Source organism: Ascidiella aspersa, chromosome 7 (genome assembly GCF_963924565.1).
Source record: "Ascidiella aspersa chromosome 7, kaAscAspe10.2, whole genome shotgun sequence".
Classification (NCBI taxonomy): Eukaryota; Metazoa; Chordata; class Ascidiacea; order Phlebobranchia; family Ascidiidae; genus Ascidiella; species Ascidiella aspersa.
In genome coordinates, this window is record NC_139453.1 from 16,910,417 (window position 1) to 16,930,201 (window position 19,785).

At 34.5% G+C, this 19,785-nt stretch overlaps 1 protein-coding gene across 1 annotated transcript; it reads right to left on the bottom strand.

Moving 5' to 3' along the window:
* Positions 1 to 1,299: 1,299 nt before the first annotated feature.
* On the bottom strand, positions 1,300 to 19,327 carry LOC146138082 (serine/threonine-protein kinase 16-like). The gene is made up of 8 exons (XM_083394023.1): positions 19,199 to 19,327; positions 18,313 to 18,418; positions 15,515 to 15,628; positions 13,715 to 13,854; positions 12,950 to 13,070; positions 3,171 to 3,266; positions 1,819 to 1,943; positions 1,300 to 1,655 (listed from the first exon to the last, which is right to left on the bottom strand). Exons 1-8 carry the CDS (start codon positions 19,300 to 19,302, stop codon positions 1,544 to 1,546), a joined length of 918 nt encoding a protein of 305 aa, XP_083250149.1. The 5' UTR covers positions 19,303 to 19,327; the 3' UTR covers positions 1,300 to 1,543.
* Positions 19,328 to 19,785: the final 458 nt, after the last annotated feature.

The following is a 19,785-nucleotide window of genomic DNA, read 5'->3' on the forward strand; positions in this document are numbered from 1 at the left end:
AATTTAACAAAGCCATCCGTAAAACTAAATGAATCGATTAAAAATCACATCGACCTTATTGAGGTTATTTTTTTAGGACCTAAATGGCCTGGTTGGAGATTTAAACCACATACAATCTGCTGAGCTTCTTGCCTAATAATTTTTTTTGGTTTAATTATTCTGGTAAAAACAACTATATCTTTACTTTTTAAAACAGAACTTACGGCCAATTTACTGCTACCTCAATGGTTTGGCGGCCATCTTGGAAGCCAATTTGAAAATAACCACTCAACTGGAAAATAACCACAAGTTGGATTCATTAAGATTGTAATATGTGATAATAGACACCTAGTAGGCCTACTGCCTTAATCCGTTAAAAACCCTTTGCTGCAATTTTTAGGGTCAAACCATATATGCCCCTGCCTATTATATCTTTAACATCGACTAGAGTTGCACATTTGCGCATAACTTCCAACGTAATAACTAGTTTCTTAAAACTAATTGTCGCAACGGTTTGAACAGGAGGCATTTTTCACTTTTAGGTTAAGATTTTTCTTACTTGTATGCCATTTGTTACCGGGACTCCGCGTTTGCTTGAATAACACGCAGGTTCAACAATTACTGCTACCACACTGTTATTTCCCCTTTAATATTAAGTTGCTTGTAGGCCTACTAACAGAATGTAGCAAGCATTGACGTCATGGTTGTTTTTCTCGACTCGATCCCTTATGATCCGGTGTAGCTCAGTTGGTAGAACGACGGTCCCGGTTCGACCAGATGAGTTCGAACCTCACTGTAGGCTAGTGGTTTTTCTAGCCTGCCCTGCTTGCCTCATTGATCGACAGATTCGGTGAATTTGGCTTTCGGTGTACTATTGATACCGGTACGTAAGCCGTAATCGTTGGTCAAAAAGCAGCTTCAGAAGGGCTAGATTACAGTTGTTAAATCCGTGTGACCTGTGTGTGTATCTTTTATTTCTCTAAACAATGGACATAAAAATCTTCTAAACAGCAATAGTGAATAAGGTGATGCAAACATTAGCTAATAGGTGGAATTCAAGTTACGACTGAATTTTGTAGTAAAACCCTGGTGTAACGTCTACGTCCGCGCCCCACGTCTGCGCCCAATCGGGCACTTTGGGTTTAACGATTCAAAAATCGGCCTCCTACACGGTTCTATTCCCACACTTTACAAAGGTATCCAACCAAAGTTAATTTGGTGATACGCTTTTATTGCTTTAATTGGCAGGATCTTACGTTTAAGTTTTCAGAACTTTAGTGCAAGAATGACATAAAATGCACAAATTCATAGTTTCTTTTTTGAGAAAACCTGCACAATAACCACACGGCATTGTACGTCATTATTATTGAAACGGTGCCGCAGTCATTAAAAGGAACAAATGTCGAGTCGTGCAATTCTTGATTCCCACACATACAAAAAATCTAAGTAATAGTCTGGTTGTATCAAATTCTACCAACATCTCTCACTCCTATAATTGCAAGTTAAATTGACATTACTGAAACTACTCCATGTTGAGAGAAACTGCGTATAATGACACGTGACATCATCTTTCCTGAACATTGTTCATGGTTTGAATCAAATCCAGAACAGATGGCCGCTTTTTAGGTTCAATGACCAACATAGATTTTATGAGCCCATAGAATTGCGTTAAATCCCTGGTTAAAAGTAAAAATTAATAACATTATAATTACATTCTTAAATATATATTTATATAAACATGTAACGCATGCAGTACATAACCCAAAATCCAACAACAGGGTCGTTGTTTAACCATTATTTTTTATCTAATTTAGCTAATTACGTAATAAACCTACTTACGTAACATTTTCTGGAAAAGAATTGACTGGATTTTGTACAGCAAGTGCAACAGAGTCTTTTTTTAGCCAAACTTTATCAAACGGGCCTTCCAAGAAAAGAAGACAGTACAAAATGCATCCCAATGACTATAAAAATAATATTACATCATTCATCTATAACAGGGTTATTTTAAAAATTCCGACTCCGGCCGAGAAAATAAAGTTCAGTCGCGAGTCGGTTACAGCTCCACAGCCCTGTATTCGACCATTCACGCAACTAAATTTACATTTGTTCTTAATTATTTATTATAAGTTTAAACCCAGAAACGAATTGGCACCAACACTTTGACTGTATAGTGTGTATATATACTAAGATTTCAGCACGAGATCGAACGTTAAACAGGTTTCTGTAGTGACGTAATCCCTAAAAGTTTTCATGCATTTCGGTAAAAAAAAAATCATTCTTACGTTTTAAGTATTATTCTACTTTCACCCCTCCTTAAAGGGAACACTGCTTCTGGGTATAGCCTGAAAAGCGTTGAAGTAATCCCAAAAAAGCGGACACGTTATAGTAATCGTAATAGTAGATTTTCTGAAGTTTTTATTGGGAGATATTTGTTAAAATTTCAAAACCTATAAAACTCTTATTGAATTTAGTTAGAAATCTGCGTGCAAAAACACATTATCAGCCTTAAATAAATTAATCCCATGTTGCCTTTGAATTCCGAAGCAGTAAAGAATTTGGTAAGGGTTATTAAAAGTAATTAAATTCTAACATTTTTATTGATTTTAAAAGAGAAAAAGTAATAGACTGCTGTTTAACACTTTGGAGTTTCTAAAGGGGCAAACCGAAATCAGATGATCAATGTGGGATTTTAGAGCAGGTGAGGCCACAGCAAGGTGGTGCAAGAAATAGCATTGCTCACAAATAAAGTTAAACATACCTCAATAAAATAGTGAATTTATTTAATTACTTGGGCGGTGTAATTCGGTTACATTTAGTTTTTTAAATACTGTCTCGTTTATCAAACGATAGTTATACTGACTTGATAACAAGAAATAACATATATAGACTGATATTTATTATTTTTATAGGTTAATGTTTCAAAAACACTATTTTTATGCTTTAATGTAGACAACAAGGTAGTAAGATATTAATCAACGAAAACATTTTATTCTTTTATATTGAAGAGGTAATTAAATAATTTTTAATTCACAATTATAAAATTATTTAAGCTGTACTGGCTGTCTGGCATAATGGGTATTGGTTAACCCAGCTATAGACGTGTCATAACCTTTTTAGCAATTTAGAACATCATTTCTCCGGAAAAAATTCCAATCCGTAACTAAAAACAAACAAAACAATATACCTACCCAAATATCCACCTTTTCGTCCACAATCACATTAATGGGAACACTAAATAATTCTGGAGCTCTATATGGCATCGTGCACCTTTCAGCGGCAAGGTCCTAAAATCAAACAATTATCTTATACATCAGGTGAAAGTATCAATAAATCGGTTAAATATGCGGTACAAACGGTGAACAAACTTATAGACAGCTTCGTTTTTATCAAGTGACTTCGCAGAACTATTAAATAGAAAAAAACAATTTTCTTTCCGTTAGAAAAAATAACTCGCGCTTGCTTGGCGCGATTTCACTTGGTATTTTGTGTGGCAGACTTTTTTGTCACTTTTTATTACACCTAAACAACAAAATAGAAAGACGAACGAAAATAAAAAATGACACCTATTAAGAAGCGACAGGCCAGCCCACTTTACTTTATGAGATGCGAGTTTTTCCGAATTTAAAGCACCGAGTGTTTCATCGACTTGATCATAAAAACAAACATAGAAATCGTCGGTAACGCCTTTGCATAATTAATGGACTAACGGTACATTAACGAATCGCGACTTAACAGTAAGCAATTCAACAAATCATTGTCAACACTGGTCCGAAACAGGAGAGTTACAGGATTGTTTTGTAATGAAATTAAAAGTTTTGAAGAATCCAAAATGTAATTTTTCCCAATACCTGTTAAAATGTTGACAATTATCTGTATATATATAAATGAGAGTATATAAACAAAAAACTCAAAGTTAAAAAACCCGAGTAAAATCAAGATTTGACATTTTTTAAAAGGAATATATATTTCGCCTATACTGGCATCGTCAGTTCCTATGTAAAGTACAATACATATACACAGCAAAATAATAATGAAATCAATAAAAATGTCAAAAACATGCGGAATCAGTATAGGTTAAGTAAAAAGTTTAAAAACAAAAACATCAGGCTGTCAGGAGAAAACTATCTAATGCAAAGAAGCACTGCACAGACAAAACATGACGTGACACTCGCTGAGGACAATCGCGATGGAAAAGGATCAACGAGAAAAACGAGAAGTGCTTACAGCATATATTGCGTAAACAATTTTACGTATATTTACTTTCAGCGAATCAGTGATCGACGAGCAGAAATCTGCTGCCAATGGTTTTGCATTCCATAAAGATCCCTTCTATATAGATGAGAGAGTTTGTCCACCAGACGGCACATGCTCGCCCGGTCGGTCGCTGGCAGAGCAACGTCGTCGTCGAACGACAATTTGCGAAACTAGCATCTATTTGCAAGGTAATTTAGTTAAAAACCAGGGTGCCCATTCTAACCGAAACTCTCGTGCAAGAGTTGTATCGCACATGCAATCCTAAAAGTTATGTGATGCGTTTCGATATTTGCACCCAACGGCCCGCCAAATACTCAAGGTTTCAGGTCAACCCCATGACTGCCACGTGAATTGATTTGTTTTTAATATCGGAGTCATTATTAAATTACCTAAGTTCCGCAAACATCACACCAGGCATTAAATCAGATCATAAAATAGTAATCGTTTCGATGACAGTCTCGAGTTCTCCCAGTGGCAGAGGACACTGTAAAGTGTAAACTAACACATTTATCTTGCTAAATAACGAATACATATAAAATCCGAGGCGCACAATACGTGATTATGTGGTCAACAATCCTAAACAAGAGGTGAATCCACAAATTCGGTGAGATGCGCTTAAAGCAGTAATCCGTGGGGAGTCCATTAAACACAGCGTAAAACGAGCAAACCACAGCCAACAGCAGTATTTAGAACGGGCGATAGAAGGCATTGAACGGGAATTAACGCTGACAAATCAACCCAACACGGTTAAAAGCGATAAGTTGGCCATTTTAAAACTGGAGTTAGATAACTTCATTGAAAGGCGTACACAAGGTGCAATTTTTAGAAGCAGAGCGCGCTGGGCAGAGAAGGGTGAAAAAACTCAAAGTATTTTCTAAACTTAGAGAAATGCCACGTCCAAAAAAAAATCAATCAACCGCCTAAAAGTGGGTGATCAAATCCAAACAGATCCAAAGTATATTCTGAAAGAACTGGCCATTTTTTTGAAATTCTTTACAAACATTGCGATTCTAAATATTTTGAAACACAATTAACGTACACTTATCGACATTAAATCTGCCGAGGCTAGACGCAATGCAGAAAGAATCGACCGAGCGCCCAATCACGCTTGAGAAAATTCTAGCGGCCATTAACACTATGCCGAGGAATAAATCCCCGGGCCTTGATGGATTGCCGGTAGAATTTTATCAGACTTTTTGGCATGAGATAAAAACCTTGTTTTACGACGCTTGGATGTATATTGAAAAAAAAACGGTAAATTTAGTCAAAGTCAAGCGCAAGGTGCGGTAACGTTGATCCCCAAGCCACATAAAGACCCTTCGCTGATAACTAATCACCGCCCTACCTCTTTGCTTAATATAGACTATAAAATTATGTTAAAAGTTATAAACAACAGAATTAAAGCCAATATCGAGTTCCTAATCAGTCGAGACGTAAATGGCTTTATGAAGGGTAGATATATTGGGAATAATCTCCGCCTGCTCTTTGATATTATCAATTCCTCTGATTTTTATAAAATTTCGGGTTCCATACTTTCTTTGGACATTTACAAAGCGTTTGAAACTGTTGGTTGGGACTTTATTTACGCAGCATAAGGAAATTTTGGCTTCGGAAATAACCTAATAAAGAGGTGTCAGGCAAGGCGACCCATTATCCCCGACGCTTTTTTTACTATGTATTGAATGTCTAGCAACGGCGTTGCTATCAGACGAATTTGTAGGACTACAACTGAATGACGACGAATTTAAAGTATCTCTAATCGCTGATGATACGTTGGTCTTTTTAAGACGCGAACAAACTGATTTCGAACGAATATTTGTTGTGCTAGATAAATTTGGAGACATGTCCGGATGTAAAATTAATACGCAAAAATCGCTTGCATCATTAGGAGCCAATCGTTCTTTCGACAGAAACACCTTACGCGAACAAAGGCCTCGAGTGGACTCATTTAAGTACTTAGGTATAAAAATTCCACTAAAAAACCCAAAGGAACTGTTTAAGCCTAACTTTGGTGAAGTTATTATAAAAAATAGTGCAGTTTTAAATAATTGGTCCTCTCGGGGCTAGGTCTTCTGGGACACTTGTAAAGCCACAATTGAAACTAAACTGCGATCCATTAAACTTAATCGTCGTGCGATTGTGACCAATGATGCGCTTTCTATTTTGATATAAGTGAAACCAACCGGTGTGTTTTTTGAAATTTAAATGTTTTTCTATTGCGAACATGTTGCAAAGTTTTGGGAAGAAGTCAATGCTTGAATTTCATCAAAACTTTTATATCCCTACAAACCATTCCAGCAACTGTTCTGTTTGGTACTGTAAATGAGAATGATTTGCTAAACTGTTTACTGATGTGTGCTCGCTTTGTGATTTATCGATGTAAATACGCCAAAACTATGGCGTATTTAAAATTTATTGTTACCGAACGTGTGCAACGTTCCAAGTAAAGACTTAAGTTTAAAACTTATTGCAGTATGTTTAACCACGCAAAATTTAGGCAGAGTATATCGCGATTGTTGTCGCAGTTAAAACAGTAGGCAATTTATATTTCACGTTGGACGCAGCTTGAATTGGGTTTAGTGCAGAGGTTGAGCAATTTTCACTTTTAAACACGATGAGGATTTTTCTAACCTTCCACGCCATTTGGTACCGGGATAACGTGTTTGCTTGAATATCACACAAGTCGAACAAAAAAATTTAACTTTTAAACACGATGCGGATTTTTCTTACGTTGTACGCCATTTAATACCGGGATAAAGCGTTTGCTTGAATATCACACAAGTCGAACAAGCACTGCTACCACGCGGGTCGTGTAATAAACATACTTTGAATAAACATCAAGAAACCTACAAGGATATCGTACAACAAACCTTCTCAACAATATTGTGACAGTGATTGAGGCCAAAGCCCAATGACTTCCTACAATGTGTTTAATCACGCAATACTTAATAGTTTTTAATAAGTATTGCGTTTATTGTAGCAGTTTAACAGTAAGTATTTTTTATTTTAAATAAGGATTTTTCTCACGTTTGACGCAGTTTAGCACCGGGATTACGTATTTGCTTAAATATCACGCTTCAAGCAAAGTCTATGTATGACATGCTTCCCAATTTTTGTATGCTATAGTGACATAGTCGATTATTTAGACGTACTATTTCAAAAAAATCATACAGCACTGCACTTTGGTTGCATGTTAAATCCAAGGGGCGCGCGTGTGACTTCTCGCAAAACCTCTTGACGTAAAAGGTAAAACGTTTCCAAACATTTATAGGGCAATAACCTGCGTGACCGTAAAAATCGAGTCAAGTACATTGCCTTATTAAATATAAAATTTCATGTGACAAAGCTTATATTTTTATGTTTAATAGCTTTTTCCAGTTTGTGGAACCACGTAAAATATAGTCTAAAGTTCGCAAAATATTGCGTTTGTTGCAGCGTTTTCCTTAACATTATTTCATTAGGCATCAAGGACTTCACAAACAATGTACAGCAACCCTAATCGAGTACAAACTACGGAAAATTTTGACTAGGAAAATATCGCGTTTATTCAGCTGTTTGAAAAAAAGGCAAATTTGCTTTTTAAACAGGATTTTCTGCCGGGTTTTATTTGAAACAAGCGTGGTTTGGTTTTAATTGTGAAAATATAAACGTGACAAATTTTTCCAAGCAGTTGTATTTGGAGGAAGACCAAAGTTCTGCTCTCCATTTGTTGTTGCTTTTCCGGGCGAGCCGATGCATACTGCTTTATTTAATTGTAAAGACTAGAGCCTTTGGTGCGTCAAACATTTGAAATAGTTCCGTACATTCGTTAACTAAACATACTTTAATTTTGGAGATGTCGTCATTATGATCCCATTCAGGTAGTAAGGCAACAATCATTCTAATGAAGGATTTAAAATCGTCGTTATTTGGGTTAAAGTTGTGTTTTATTGCCATATTGGTTATTTTAAGGTATTCTCACTCAAAATCGAGTTAAGTCTGAGTGATCGACTATTTCCGCATCGATGAGAGGCTTCGACTAAAATGTTTAGCTTTTAAATCTGACGCTCTTGACATCCATAGTGACCTGCCGTGGGTTTTAGTTGAATCGACCATCTGGATTATCTTTCTAAAGTCTGATATTATTTTTCGTGTTGTTTGCAGGGGAACAATTTATTCGCTTTGTTTTGAGTTTATTGCTAGGTTGCCTCGAACCCAGCACTCTAGCTGCATTATAAAAAAATAATTTTTTTTCCGAGAGTTTCCAAGGGGCTTTGTAGCTAACATCCAAAAAAATTTCCACCCATTTAAGGTTTATAGCTAAAATATAGGAATCGATTTCTAACATATTTGCACCTCCAGGTTCAACCTTTGCAATCAGTTTGTTTATTTTTACTCTTTTTAACTAGAGCCCAAGATAAACTGAAATAATTTGATTTTTAGTTTACGATCAAAAGTTCTCGGCAAGGTTATTGGTACCACAATAACTTTGTAAATTAGTTGGTATTGCGAAGCTTTTTAAAATACATATACGAGCCAAGAGAGTTAGACCGCGGGACAAACATATGTTTAAAATTATATTACTCTTTCCAATAAAACTCCAAAGCTTAGTGAAAATAACTGTTTTCTGTCTATAATTGGAATTTTCTACAACGACATAGCGGACGCATAGGTTTTTTGTTCAGTTTACCGTTTTGGGCCTATAAAGAACGCGAGGGGTTTTTCTATATTGACTGCGCAATCTAAAATTTCAGCAAACAGATTAAGAACACGGAATACTCAAAGAAAATCAATTTGGTCGCCCCTTAAATTTCGGTGAGTTTTATTCCTTGAAAAGCATATCCGCGCAGTGTCTTCACCAAACATTTAATGCACAGTAAAAACAATGTCGGCGATAGGGGATCACCTTGTCTGACGCCTCGTTTATTTTAATCTCTTTCGATAAAAAAATGTTATTAATTATTCTGCATGTTGGTAGAGAGTAGCAACATTTTATCCAGTTTATTAATTTATTCTCAAACCTAAAAATCCCAACTTATTGTATCAAACGCTTTGTAAATGTCCAAGCTAAGTACCGCTCCTGGAATTATAAATTTTACAGGAGTTCATGATGTCAAAAAGGATACAATACAGAGATGATCGCCTATATGTACCTCCCCCTTCAAAAAAAACATTTTGGTCTTGATTAATCAAGACTTTAATATATGTATATTGTTAATACCTTTAGACATTTTTTATAATCAGCGTTTAGTACGGGGTTTCACCTGACTTACACAGGCGGTATACAACGTATTAGTGAGTAAAAGGCTACAGCTCTATGGCTTTGATTAAATTTAGACCTTGCAAAAATTCAGTCTGCTTGTTCGGTCGATCCATTTCGAACACCATACACAATATTACTTTTGGGTTTTATATAATTTTGCATTGTACACGACTGATTTAACTTTCGCAACTCTATATAGACAAGCGCAAAAAAGTCCGTTTTACAAAACATTTTTTAACACAAATTATCTGTGAGTACCAATGCACGTTTTCTGTCTATTAGAAATAAACATATAATCGAAGGTGTAACGGCCCTATTTAAATTACAGTTTGGCTAACTTATAGATAATAAAAGATATCCTCCTCTCCAACTAATTTTTATACATTTTTTCGGGCGACATTGTTACGTGGTTTCTACGCAGTCTTACTACTGTGAAGTTAGTGCCCTCACAACATGTTTGTTAAAATCACCTTAATAAAAAAATGTGTCAAGCGCGAGCAAATTGTTGTGTGCCCAATGCAAAAAGCCTCCTGAATTACCGTTTAGCCAACTTAACCAAATAAACTCTTGTTTTTGCGCTTCGCGGTACCAACGATACCACTTTACTATTTTTTTATGTTTTCTTACTGATATGTAATAGAAAAATACCGAATTGTAGGGAGGGGGCAAAGCATTAGAAGATGGATCCATGTCACCCTAGTCGGCCAACTGATGTTAATAGTGATTAAGTGGCCACAGTTTAATGGCTTCTTACATTTTGTTTAATCACGCATAATACCGCGTTTATTGTAACCGTTATTACTTTACATCGTTAGGACAATTTTTGTAGTCCAATTATTTTTTATCACTTTGAGTTTAAGGCGACATTTTATTACATTGCTGAATACTCCATTAAACCTAAACAACGCCGGGTATTTCATCTAGTGTTGTATATACCAATCAATCTAGTAGATTTTTCGCTGTTACCCAAAGTCATGTAAAGCCGTTAATTAGGACTTATTAAGTAAGGAAATGTGTTATACACGTTAACGTTAATTAATAAAGAACTAGCCAAACCAAGAAAAGGGCATATCTTTATGGAATCCAAAACCACTGGCAGAAGGTTTCTGCTTGCCAATACTGTTCTAACAATAAAAATCAGAATAAAAAACGAGCAAAACCAGTATCAGACATTTTTTAGAAGTAATATATATTTCGCCAATAGTGGCATGGTCAGTTCAAATAAGTAAGTCAAATACATATACATAGCAAACTAATAGCAAACTTAATAAAAAAATTAAAAACATATGAAGCAGTATAGATTAATTAAAAGTTTAAAAACAAAACATCAGGCTGTCGGAAGAAAAGTATGGCTTTCTGAAACGTTATCTAATGCAAATTAGCGCCACGCGGACAAGGCTAGCTGACGTGACATTTAAAAAGAACACGTCGAGATGAATGAAGAAAAAAAGGAAAAAGAGAGGTGCTTTTAAGAAAAAAAGGAAAAAGAGAGGTGGGCATACATTGCGTAAAAGGGATTATGGTAAAATTATAAAGTAAAATTATCTTTTGTATGTTTATAGTGGCATTAATCATTTTTAACCATTTAGCTTCGCTAAAATCAAGTTGACTCATTAGCGGCCTCTCTAAAAATATAATTCTAAAACACCCAAAATAGCAGGTTTAGTTAGACATGTGTTCAACAGCATAGTTCCGTAAACGAGTTCTTTGTTTGTCCCATGTACCTTGCTCCATAAAGTTTACAAGAAGCCATGTACATACCATGTTTGGTGCAACAAAGCACCTGTGGTTTAATTAAATTGTCTTTTGGTTGTTACTGCGAGCTTTGTTGTCACCATACACTTACTATATTTTCGTCAGATTATTTCCCAATAGATTGGAATTGTTTAAAATGCGTTCCAATGTTGGTGGTCGTTTATATATTCCCATTGCATTGGGCTGCACTCTACTTTCGTTTTTAGTAGTTTTGAGTAGTTTAGGAAACGCTGTGATCCAAACTATGAGGTTCGTTCATTTATTCTTAAACGGACGTTGACGTGGCCCGTCTATACAGCATAAACAGGCCATGCGGCTCATGACATTTGCTAACATTGAGGGTGCGAAGACTTTTGTCGCCCTACCAACGGGTGTATATAGGCCTGATTTCCGTTGCATATCTACCAACGAGAACTACTTCACATTTTTCCATGCCTCCTCGAACAAAGTTAAAGGATCCAACCCTACTAATATTCTATTCCTTTTTAAGTAAGATTCTATTCTTTCATCAACTCAATAGATTTTAGAAACAATGACAGCGTGTAAAGTCATGCATTTAAAAAGTTTTGCATTAAAAATAAATTGGCGTAAACGTGGCCTACGCAATATTGTTAGTGTGCAACATATATCATACATCTACTTAGCAAAGGTATGTTTGTAATTGAGGAAAAAAAACGGGTATATTCGTTTTTTTCCATGTGTAAAGTGTGGGCTCTTTGTAGTTAACTTATGGTGTCTGACTAGACCAGTGGCCACCCCTGCTATGGCCTATAGGCCACGACGTAGCGTTTCACGTTCGGAAAATAGATATATAAAGCCTTGTTTTTATGCATTTCGTAAGGATCGGACCACATGTGGTTGATTGTGTCTAAGGGGATATGGTTGACTAATTAACTATAAGGATTCCATGGCCTTTTCAATATTGTAAATAAGAGATTTTGGTAAATTTAATATTTAATATAACAGATTGTTTGTTTTGATTCTGAAATTAACAGATTTATATCCCTGCTATATAGATTCCTGGAAGATAAAAGAGTTTCACCCAGCGTGAAACGTGATTCTAGCCTGTGAGGAAGCGATTATTCGGCTGGCGTAACATTATTATTTATTACATCGTCTCGGTTAATCGCTCGAAATTAACAACTGGTCGGAAAATTCCCGACGAATAATCGTTCACCTCAAAGAGTGACCCAACCTCGGCTTTCGCACCCGACATACGTAATAGCTTTGTGTGATATACTATGTTGCCTTGCTAAAAAAATGCGTGGATACTGACGTTGTCCCAGCGATGTAAAGAAACCCGTTTACGAGCAATGCCATCTGCTAGGAAAAAGTACTTACGCTTACTTATTCCATAAAAAATGTTTAGACAATCAGCCCTGAAATCAACATACAAACGTACAACGACAGCAGAGAGTTCTATTCGTGCTTACAACACTTTTTTAGAAATATAACAAAGATAAACTAAGCACACCACTTGTCTCAAACAAACCTGAGCAAAAATGCTCATCAGTATTTCTAAGATACTGTACTAAAAAAATAAAACGAATCTTAGAAATAAGGACGTAAAGGCAATCCCGATTCAAAATATATGGATACAATTCTCCGATTTATATAAAACGTAGGATAGGGACAGACACAGACACAGTCGCTTCAACTGCCATTGTCCACAAAATTATATCCTGCTAAAATGAAACTAAGAAGTACGAATCTTACCTGCAAAGCCTGGGCTTCCTTATAGTTGTCTATTTTGACTAAAGCCGGTGCTGTAGAACCAAGATCCATAATGACAGGATTATCGTCCACCGACAGCAAAATATTAGCTGGTTTTATGTCACTAAAAACGATATTATATAATTATTGAAACCAGATACCGTTGTGCATTTTGTAAACATAATGATATATTAAACCACCACTTATATAACGAACAAGTATGTAGGAGACCTTGCTTTCCACAACGACGCCGCAATAACAACTTAAATTTATGAGAAATGAATTAGTTTTTGCTTTTGACAATAGATATTTTAGTTAACACGCTAAGTTACTTGAATATTGATTGGAAATTTGACTGCTAAGAGTGCAATATAATATTATGTACTAAGTAATCATTTAAAACGAGGTTGGAAAATAGTTAAACATATAGAGAATTTGATTATCTTGGCATCAAAACAGTACCCTAATCTAAAATGCTTAAAACAAAAAATAGAGAAATGTTTGACCCGGTCAACATCTACATAAATCTCGACTACCTATAATGTTGTGTTGTGAGGTTACTAAACTATTTTAGGTCACCTATTTCCTAGATGAAGCCCAACTACATAATTTAATTCTAATTCTGCATTGATTTAGTAAAATTTAGGATTTTTATGATTTAGTATAATTTAGATTTTCTTCAAGGAAGATTGTTGTTGATTTTACTCCTAATACCATTGGAATATAACTTGACTTCTATGCCAAAACTATGCTTAAGCCTAATTTTACCGATGTGCAAGAGGGGGATTGTGGCTGTGTAGTACTTTTACTCCTTGGCAAATTCCAAGAAATATCTTCTTCACCTGTTCATATGTAAATTGAGTGTTGTTTGCCAGATGTACTTGACATTCATCATATAAAGAACCACGCTGAATAGAAAAATTACATAACATAAATTGCAAGAACATAATTTGCAAAAACAGTTTGTTAAGTAATATTAGCCTGGCAGAACAATGAGTATGTAATAAATGCCATTAAGGTGCATATTGACTGAGTCATGAAGGAATTTCCATAGGTCAGCCTGCCAACGTACTGATCATTTAATGCAAAACGCATAAGACTAATTTGTGATATTGTAGTGGGTGTCACAGCGGTATGGCAGAATGCTGGCGACTTAGCGATGTTGGACAAAATGTGAGCAAAAAAATCGAAAAAATTATTAGTGCAAAAAAAATTTTATCAAAATAAAAATGATATTTATTTTTTATTTTTTTTAAAAGATATCTCACCCCCAAAAATTGTTGTTTTTACACATACTTAATCACATATATTTTTGAAATGCAGAATATGTAAAAACATTACGCACTTCAGTTAGAGGGAATTAATTTTGTTGAGCCATTCTTAAAAAAGGTACAGAAGTGCGAAGCACATTGTTTAGTGAGGAAAAGCCAGTGTTATGCATTATTAAATTAATTAATTTTGATCATAGAATTTTTTGTGTTTACAGTTTTCTTTTGATTTGGCAAGTTTTTCTATATTAAATTAAAAAAGCAATCATGATAGTCGCCATTCTCGTTAAATAGACACGTATGAGTATGACATTTGCATGGGCATAACAAGGATATACCGACCACGCTGTTTTATCTAAAAAGGCTTAAAACTATATTTTTGGCTATTTTCATTACCTAAACGGAAAAAAATCGCTTTGCACAAACTTTAGCCTTGTTTTGCTATGAATGTGTCTCTCTTCTAAGCATATTAAAAATTATGAGTGGGTCCTATTTTTTTCCATTAAACAGTGTGATGTCAAGTTTGTTTGGTATGGCTTTTTAACAGAAACCAATAAAAGATGGAAGAAACGTCAATAATAGAGTAAATACAACTATACATTTATGCCATACGACACACTAAAAACATATTATTGGCATAAAATCGATTTATCGAATTTACTTTTCGAACATTTCACAATTACTATCTCATTTAGGCGTCAAGTCCCAGTTTGTCACTGTCTCTGGAAGTTGGGTTTTTCAATTTGCGACGGCAAAAATCAAAATATATTTAAGGTGCATATTTTTACTGCAAAATGATTCTAAAAAATTAATTTTGTATAGTCTGTACCAAACTAATGTAAATGAAAACGAACCTCTTGGAAAACTACCCATTTCGCATCTACGTCATAAGTTAAGGCGGAAACTTTTCGGCCCATATCTGTTTTTGCTTAACATGCCATATGACTGACAATTGTTTATTTGTGCCTTAGTATAATTATACAGTTTCATGAAGCTATACTCAACAGTAGGTTTTTGTTACATATTGAACAACTAAGGTATTTTTTATGATATCATCAGGCATCAGTTATAACAAGTGGCTTTAAAAACAAAACTCATAGGAATGGTATAACATTGGATTTATGGCTCACTATGTTTTTAGGACTCATGCAAAATTGGGGATGAGATACATTTATTTCTAAAGAAACTAGTAACTACTTTAAAAGACCAGTTTAATCTTTTCTTTGCATGCCATGTTTTAAGGCAAATATCACAAAATTATACCTCAAACCATAGATGCAAAAAGTACAAAAGCACAAACCTTGTAGAAAGGAAATATCAACCAAACTTCAGTCAAATTTCCTTTGTTTTTAACACAATGATCTATCAACTGTATGATGTTTTCTTGATGAAGTGTTTTACAATAGTCAGCTTCCTGTGAATAAATTTTTCAAAATTATATGCAACAAATCTTACTGACCTGCATTACACTAGACATAAGTTATTGATTTGACGAATGTGTGCACTATTTGTAGAGATGAATGTGTGCATTATTTGTAGAGATAGACCCGATATGTCGGTATCGGTAAATATAGGCCGATACTTTAGTAGAAAATATGACATAATTTTTCCTGTACAACAAACAACATACCCATTTTTTGATGAAAAAAAATTGGGTTTTAGCATCACGCCAAGTTAATATGCAAAGTAATGGTTTAATATTTAATAAAGGTATATAAACTAAAACGTTATTTGGATTTTATTTTCATATAATTCAAGTTTTGCACACTTCCTAGGTATATAAAAAAATCGGTATCGGGTATCGGTTGACAAAATTGTAAAAAATAGGGTATCGGTATCTGTTCTAAAAAGTGATATCGGTCACTTTTTTTTTGTTTTTTGTAATAAATTTTTTTTTTGTAATAAATTTAGCTTTGTTAGGAATATACAGATTACATGCTTTTACCACTTGACAAGGGCGAATCAAAAAATCCCAAAATGGGGTCCCATTTTCAACTTACGGAATTCTCCCATTTTCTGTCTAACATTAAAAATTAATGATGTTATAAAACATTGAACCTAATGACATCATAAAATAAGAAAAACACTAACCAGAAACAGACAATTATTGTCCAGCGAATTCAAACTCTTATACCAAAGTGAACAAGTATGTTTTAGATATTCCTGCTTGGTGGCAGCTGCGAAAAACCACTTAGCACAATAACTTTAGTTGGAAATCAAAAGCGTTAAATATGTGTGATTTGGCTCGCTTTTTGAGGCGCTTATGTAGTGAGGATTTACAAATTCCATTAGTGCTAATGTTTCCAGGAAGACAAAGCAAATTTTTTTTTTTTTTTTTTGTTAAATCTGTAGATGTCAGACAAAACTTATTCCCACAAATCTATCGACTTAGCTTGTTGCACCTCTTTCAAGACTTGTCAAAGTGTCAGTGCCTTGTTTCATAAAGCCAGGAATTTGTCGAATTTTAACTAACTCAAAAATTTGAGTTAATTCAAGAAAGACCTGTCGTCAATAAATCGTGCAAGATTACTGCTATACGAAAATGTATGTTCTCTTCTTTCAAGTTACCCTTTTTTCCCTTACCTCGTTAATTGTTGTAGATGGAATGATAGTGCATACTACAACTGCCAAGGCCTTAAGTTCGTTTTCGAGATTGGGGCTAATTATAATGTTAAACCAAGCGATTTGAGGGAAAAAGCACTTGACCGGCTTGATGTTTATAAATGTGCACTGGATATTAAATATTCTGTTAAAAAGATTATAGTAAACAATTTAAGAACAATAAATATATTTATTTTGTATATAATTACATGCCTGGTTTTTACGTTGTTGGCAGGTCAGTTCACTAATTAATTTTTCTTTGTTATCATGCCTGTTCACGATTACTTGGCTCAATGACAAATGGACATCTCCTCAACGATAACGAATAGTAGGGGCAGCGATGAACACCGATGGGATTTTATTGTCAGGTGCAATGTTGTTGTTGTTGTAACCTCGAAATCACTATTTACTGAAATTTTAAAGGGGGGTGTCAAGACTCCCAGACACTTTTGGTGGTGATTTCCAATTACCTTATTTCCTATTTTAAAAATATGCTAAGATTTTGTAATTTTTTTGCAATAAATATTTTAAATTGTATTTCAACTAAACCCAACAACTTCCTGAATAACTAGTTTGGGGACATTGCATTGTCTAAATGGAGTTCTAAAGACAGCATCAGCACAACTATGCAAGTCCTTCATTTCATAACTTAATAAGGCAAGGTCCTTCTTAAATAACTCTGTAACACAATATTTTACAATTTTTTTTACTTTCTCTTTGACTTGCTGGGCTATGTGTGCCCTGTACTAGTTTTATCCAAATCACCACCCTGACAAATCTTATACAAGAAAAATAAGTAAGCGTGGGTCATAGTTAAGTAAAATGGGTCATAGTTAAATGAATATGATAACTAGAGAAAAATAATTTTGTAGGTGTATTAATTATGGCCAATATCAGGAAAGCCAGGTCAACAAATTTAGTATGCCATTAGCGCTGATGACAATAGGTGTCCCCTTTAGGAGAACTGAGTGCCAATTAACGCAATTTTATTTCTAGTATTCATGATCTTATAAATTTTATTTAAATTCAATATTTATCTCCAACAGAAATTGCAATAAGCTTTGCAAGTAAAAAATCCCAAGCCTGGTATAATGAACATAAAACAACAGGTTTGGTTTTCATATTCCCATCAGAGATGGCCTCCTACTGTACTAGTGCAGAGGTTATCAAACTGGGGTACTGTAAATAAAAGGCATTTAAAAGAGTTTACATTTGGCAACATGTTATGGTATATGCATTATGCATGCCTATGTAAAAGCTACTGCAGTATTGTGTGGCAATTAAAAAAATAATAAAACATCACATGATATATGCCAACATTATCAATACCATAAAATGTAGGCATATAAACTTGGGGTTTGTGTTTAAAAAGCAAGCATAAGTTATACTCTTTGTAAACAGTAGGCCGAATAAATTAAATTGGTTGACTATAGTTGGCCTACAGGCTGCAATTTAAGGACCCCTGTACTAACATTCTATGCAACAATGTGGTATTACCTTTTGAGCATCTTGCATTGCTTTCTTGTCATGACAAACAATTCGCTTCACTGCTAAGAATTCTCCAGATTTAATGTCTTCAACAAGGTCAATGTAGCTAAATCCTCTGCATAAATCAAATATGAAATGCAGGTTAATCAAATATGAAATGCACACTAAGCGGTTTCACTTTGCCTGTCATAAAGGTTAGCTTTTGGTGGTCGTTAATTGCCTGTGTCTGATTATTTTTTGATGCATCATTACAATCACTATTTTATGACGTAATACCCGTCACTATTATATGACGTCATTATTCTTAAAGCCAGAATGAACAATAGGGGAATTCCTAAGTTGAAAATTCAGGACCCGACCCCCTTTTTGAGTTTCTGCGCCCCTGAACCTAAACCCTATTTTTATGACAATATTAAAGTTATAACAGTATGTGTTTGTCTGTCTGAAGACCTCTCGCTTGCAGTTTTAAAAATACTACAAATAAAAACTAATTATTTACACTAATTAAAGTTAACTCTAAGCGATAATTAGCTTCACAAAAGATTCTAAACACAGTTAACCATTATACGAGCTCGCGACTGTTCATCTGACTCACACAACGCCTCTAGTGCTGGTAACCTTTCCATTGCAAAATTAATATAACTGAAAACACTGGATAAGTCATCGGCATAAATTACAGCAAAAAAAATATTTACAAAATATATACCACTTAGCATAATTTGATATTAAAGAAATTAAAAAAAAAATGTCAGCGATATCTTCACATATCCACTTGCTCATCCTTCATACCTTACATTGTGACAGGCCACCCATTTAAGAACCCCTACTATATAAACACAGGCATATTTTTAATTTAGGAGGCACACAGCTTTAAAATATTAACAAAAAACATTACCCCTCTGCTATAGATTCTTGAAATAGATAGCGTTTTCCATTGACATGAACAATTCCTCTACCACAGACACAAGCACCAATGGAAGATAGTGAAGAACCCATCATGCATGTTTACAGCAAAACTAAACCTAAATAATTAAATTGCAACAAGTAGATTACTAAGGAAATTATGTATTTTAAAGTCTTTTTTGAAAATCAGTCTTTTTTGAAAATTACAACCAATTAAAGAACTTTTAGCCTGATATCTTTATAATGTCATCTTGTATCATTCCTTTATTAAAACACCCTATATTACTTAACAATTACATAAAAATAGTTAGAATAATAATAACAAAGAAGATCCCAATTGAAGCTATCTAGAAAACAGGCTTAGCGATGGTTGGTTTTTGCTAGTACGGACTGATCTTAAGTTTTTCAGAGATGATGCCATAAAACAAATAAAAATTGGCTGTTTTTGTCAAACTTTGTGCAAATATGAAACTGAAATCAAGTCTAAATACATTCATGGAGAGTGCATCTGCTAATTCTACTGTACCTATTATTTGTGACCATGTGTTGTAAAACCCAAAACAGACTTTACTACCTTTT

Coding starts and splice junctions, on each gene's coding strand:
- LOC146138082 (XM_083394023.1), bottom strand. CDS start 19,302: ATGATGGGTTCTTCACTATCTTCCATTGGTGCTTGTGTCTGTGGTAGA. Junction 18,419..19,198: donor CAAGAATCTATAGCAGAGGG/GTAATGTTTTTT, acceptor TGATTTATGCAG/AGGATTTAGCTACATTGACC. Junction 13,071..13,714: donor AATCCCCCTCTTGCACATCG/GTAAAATTAGGC, acceptor TATCGTTTTTAG/TGACATAAAACCAGCTAATA.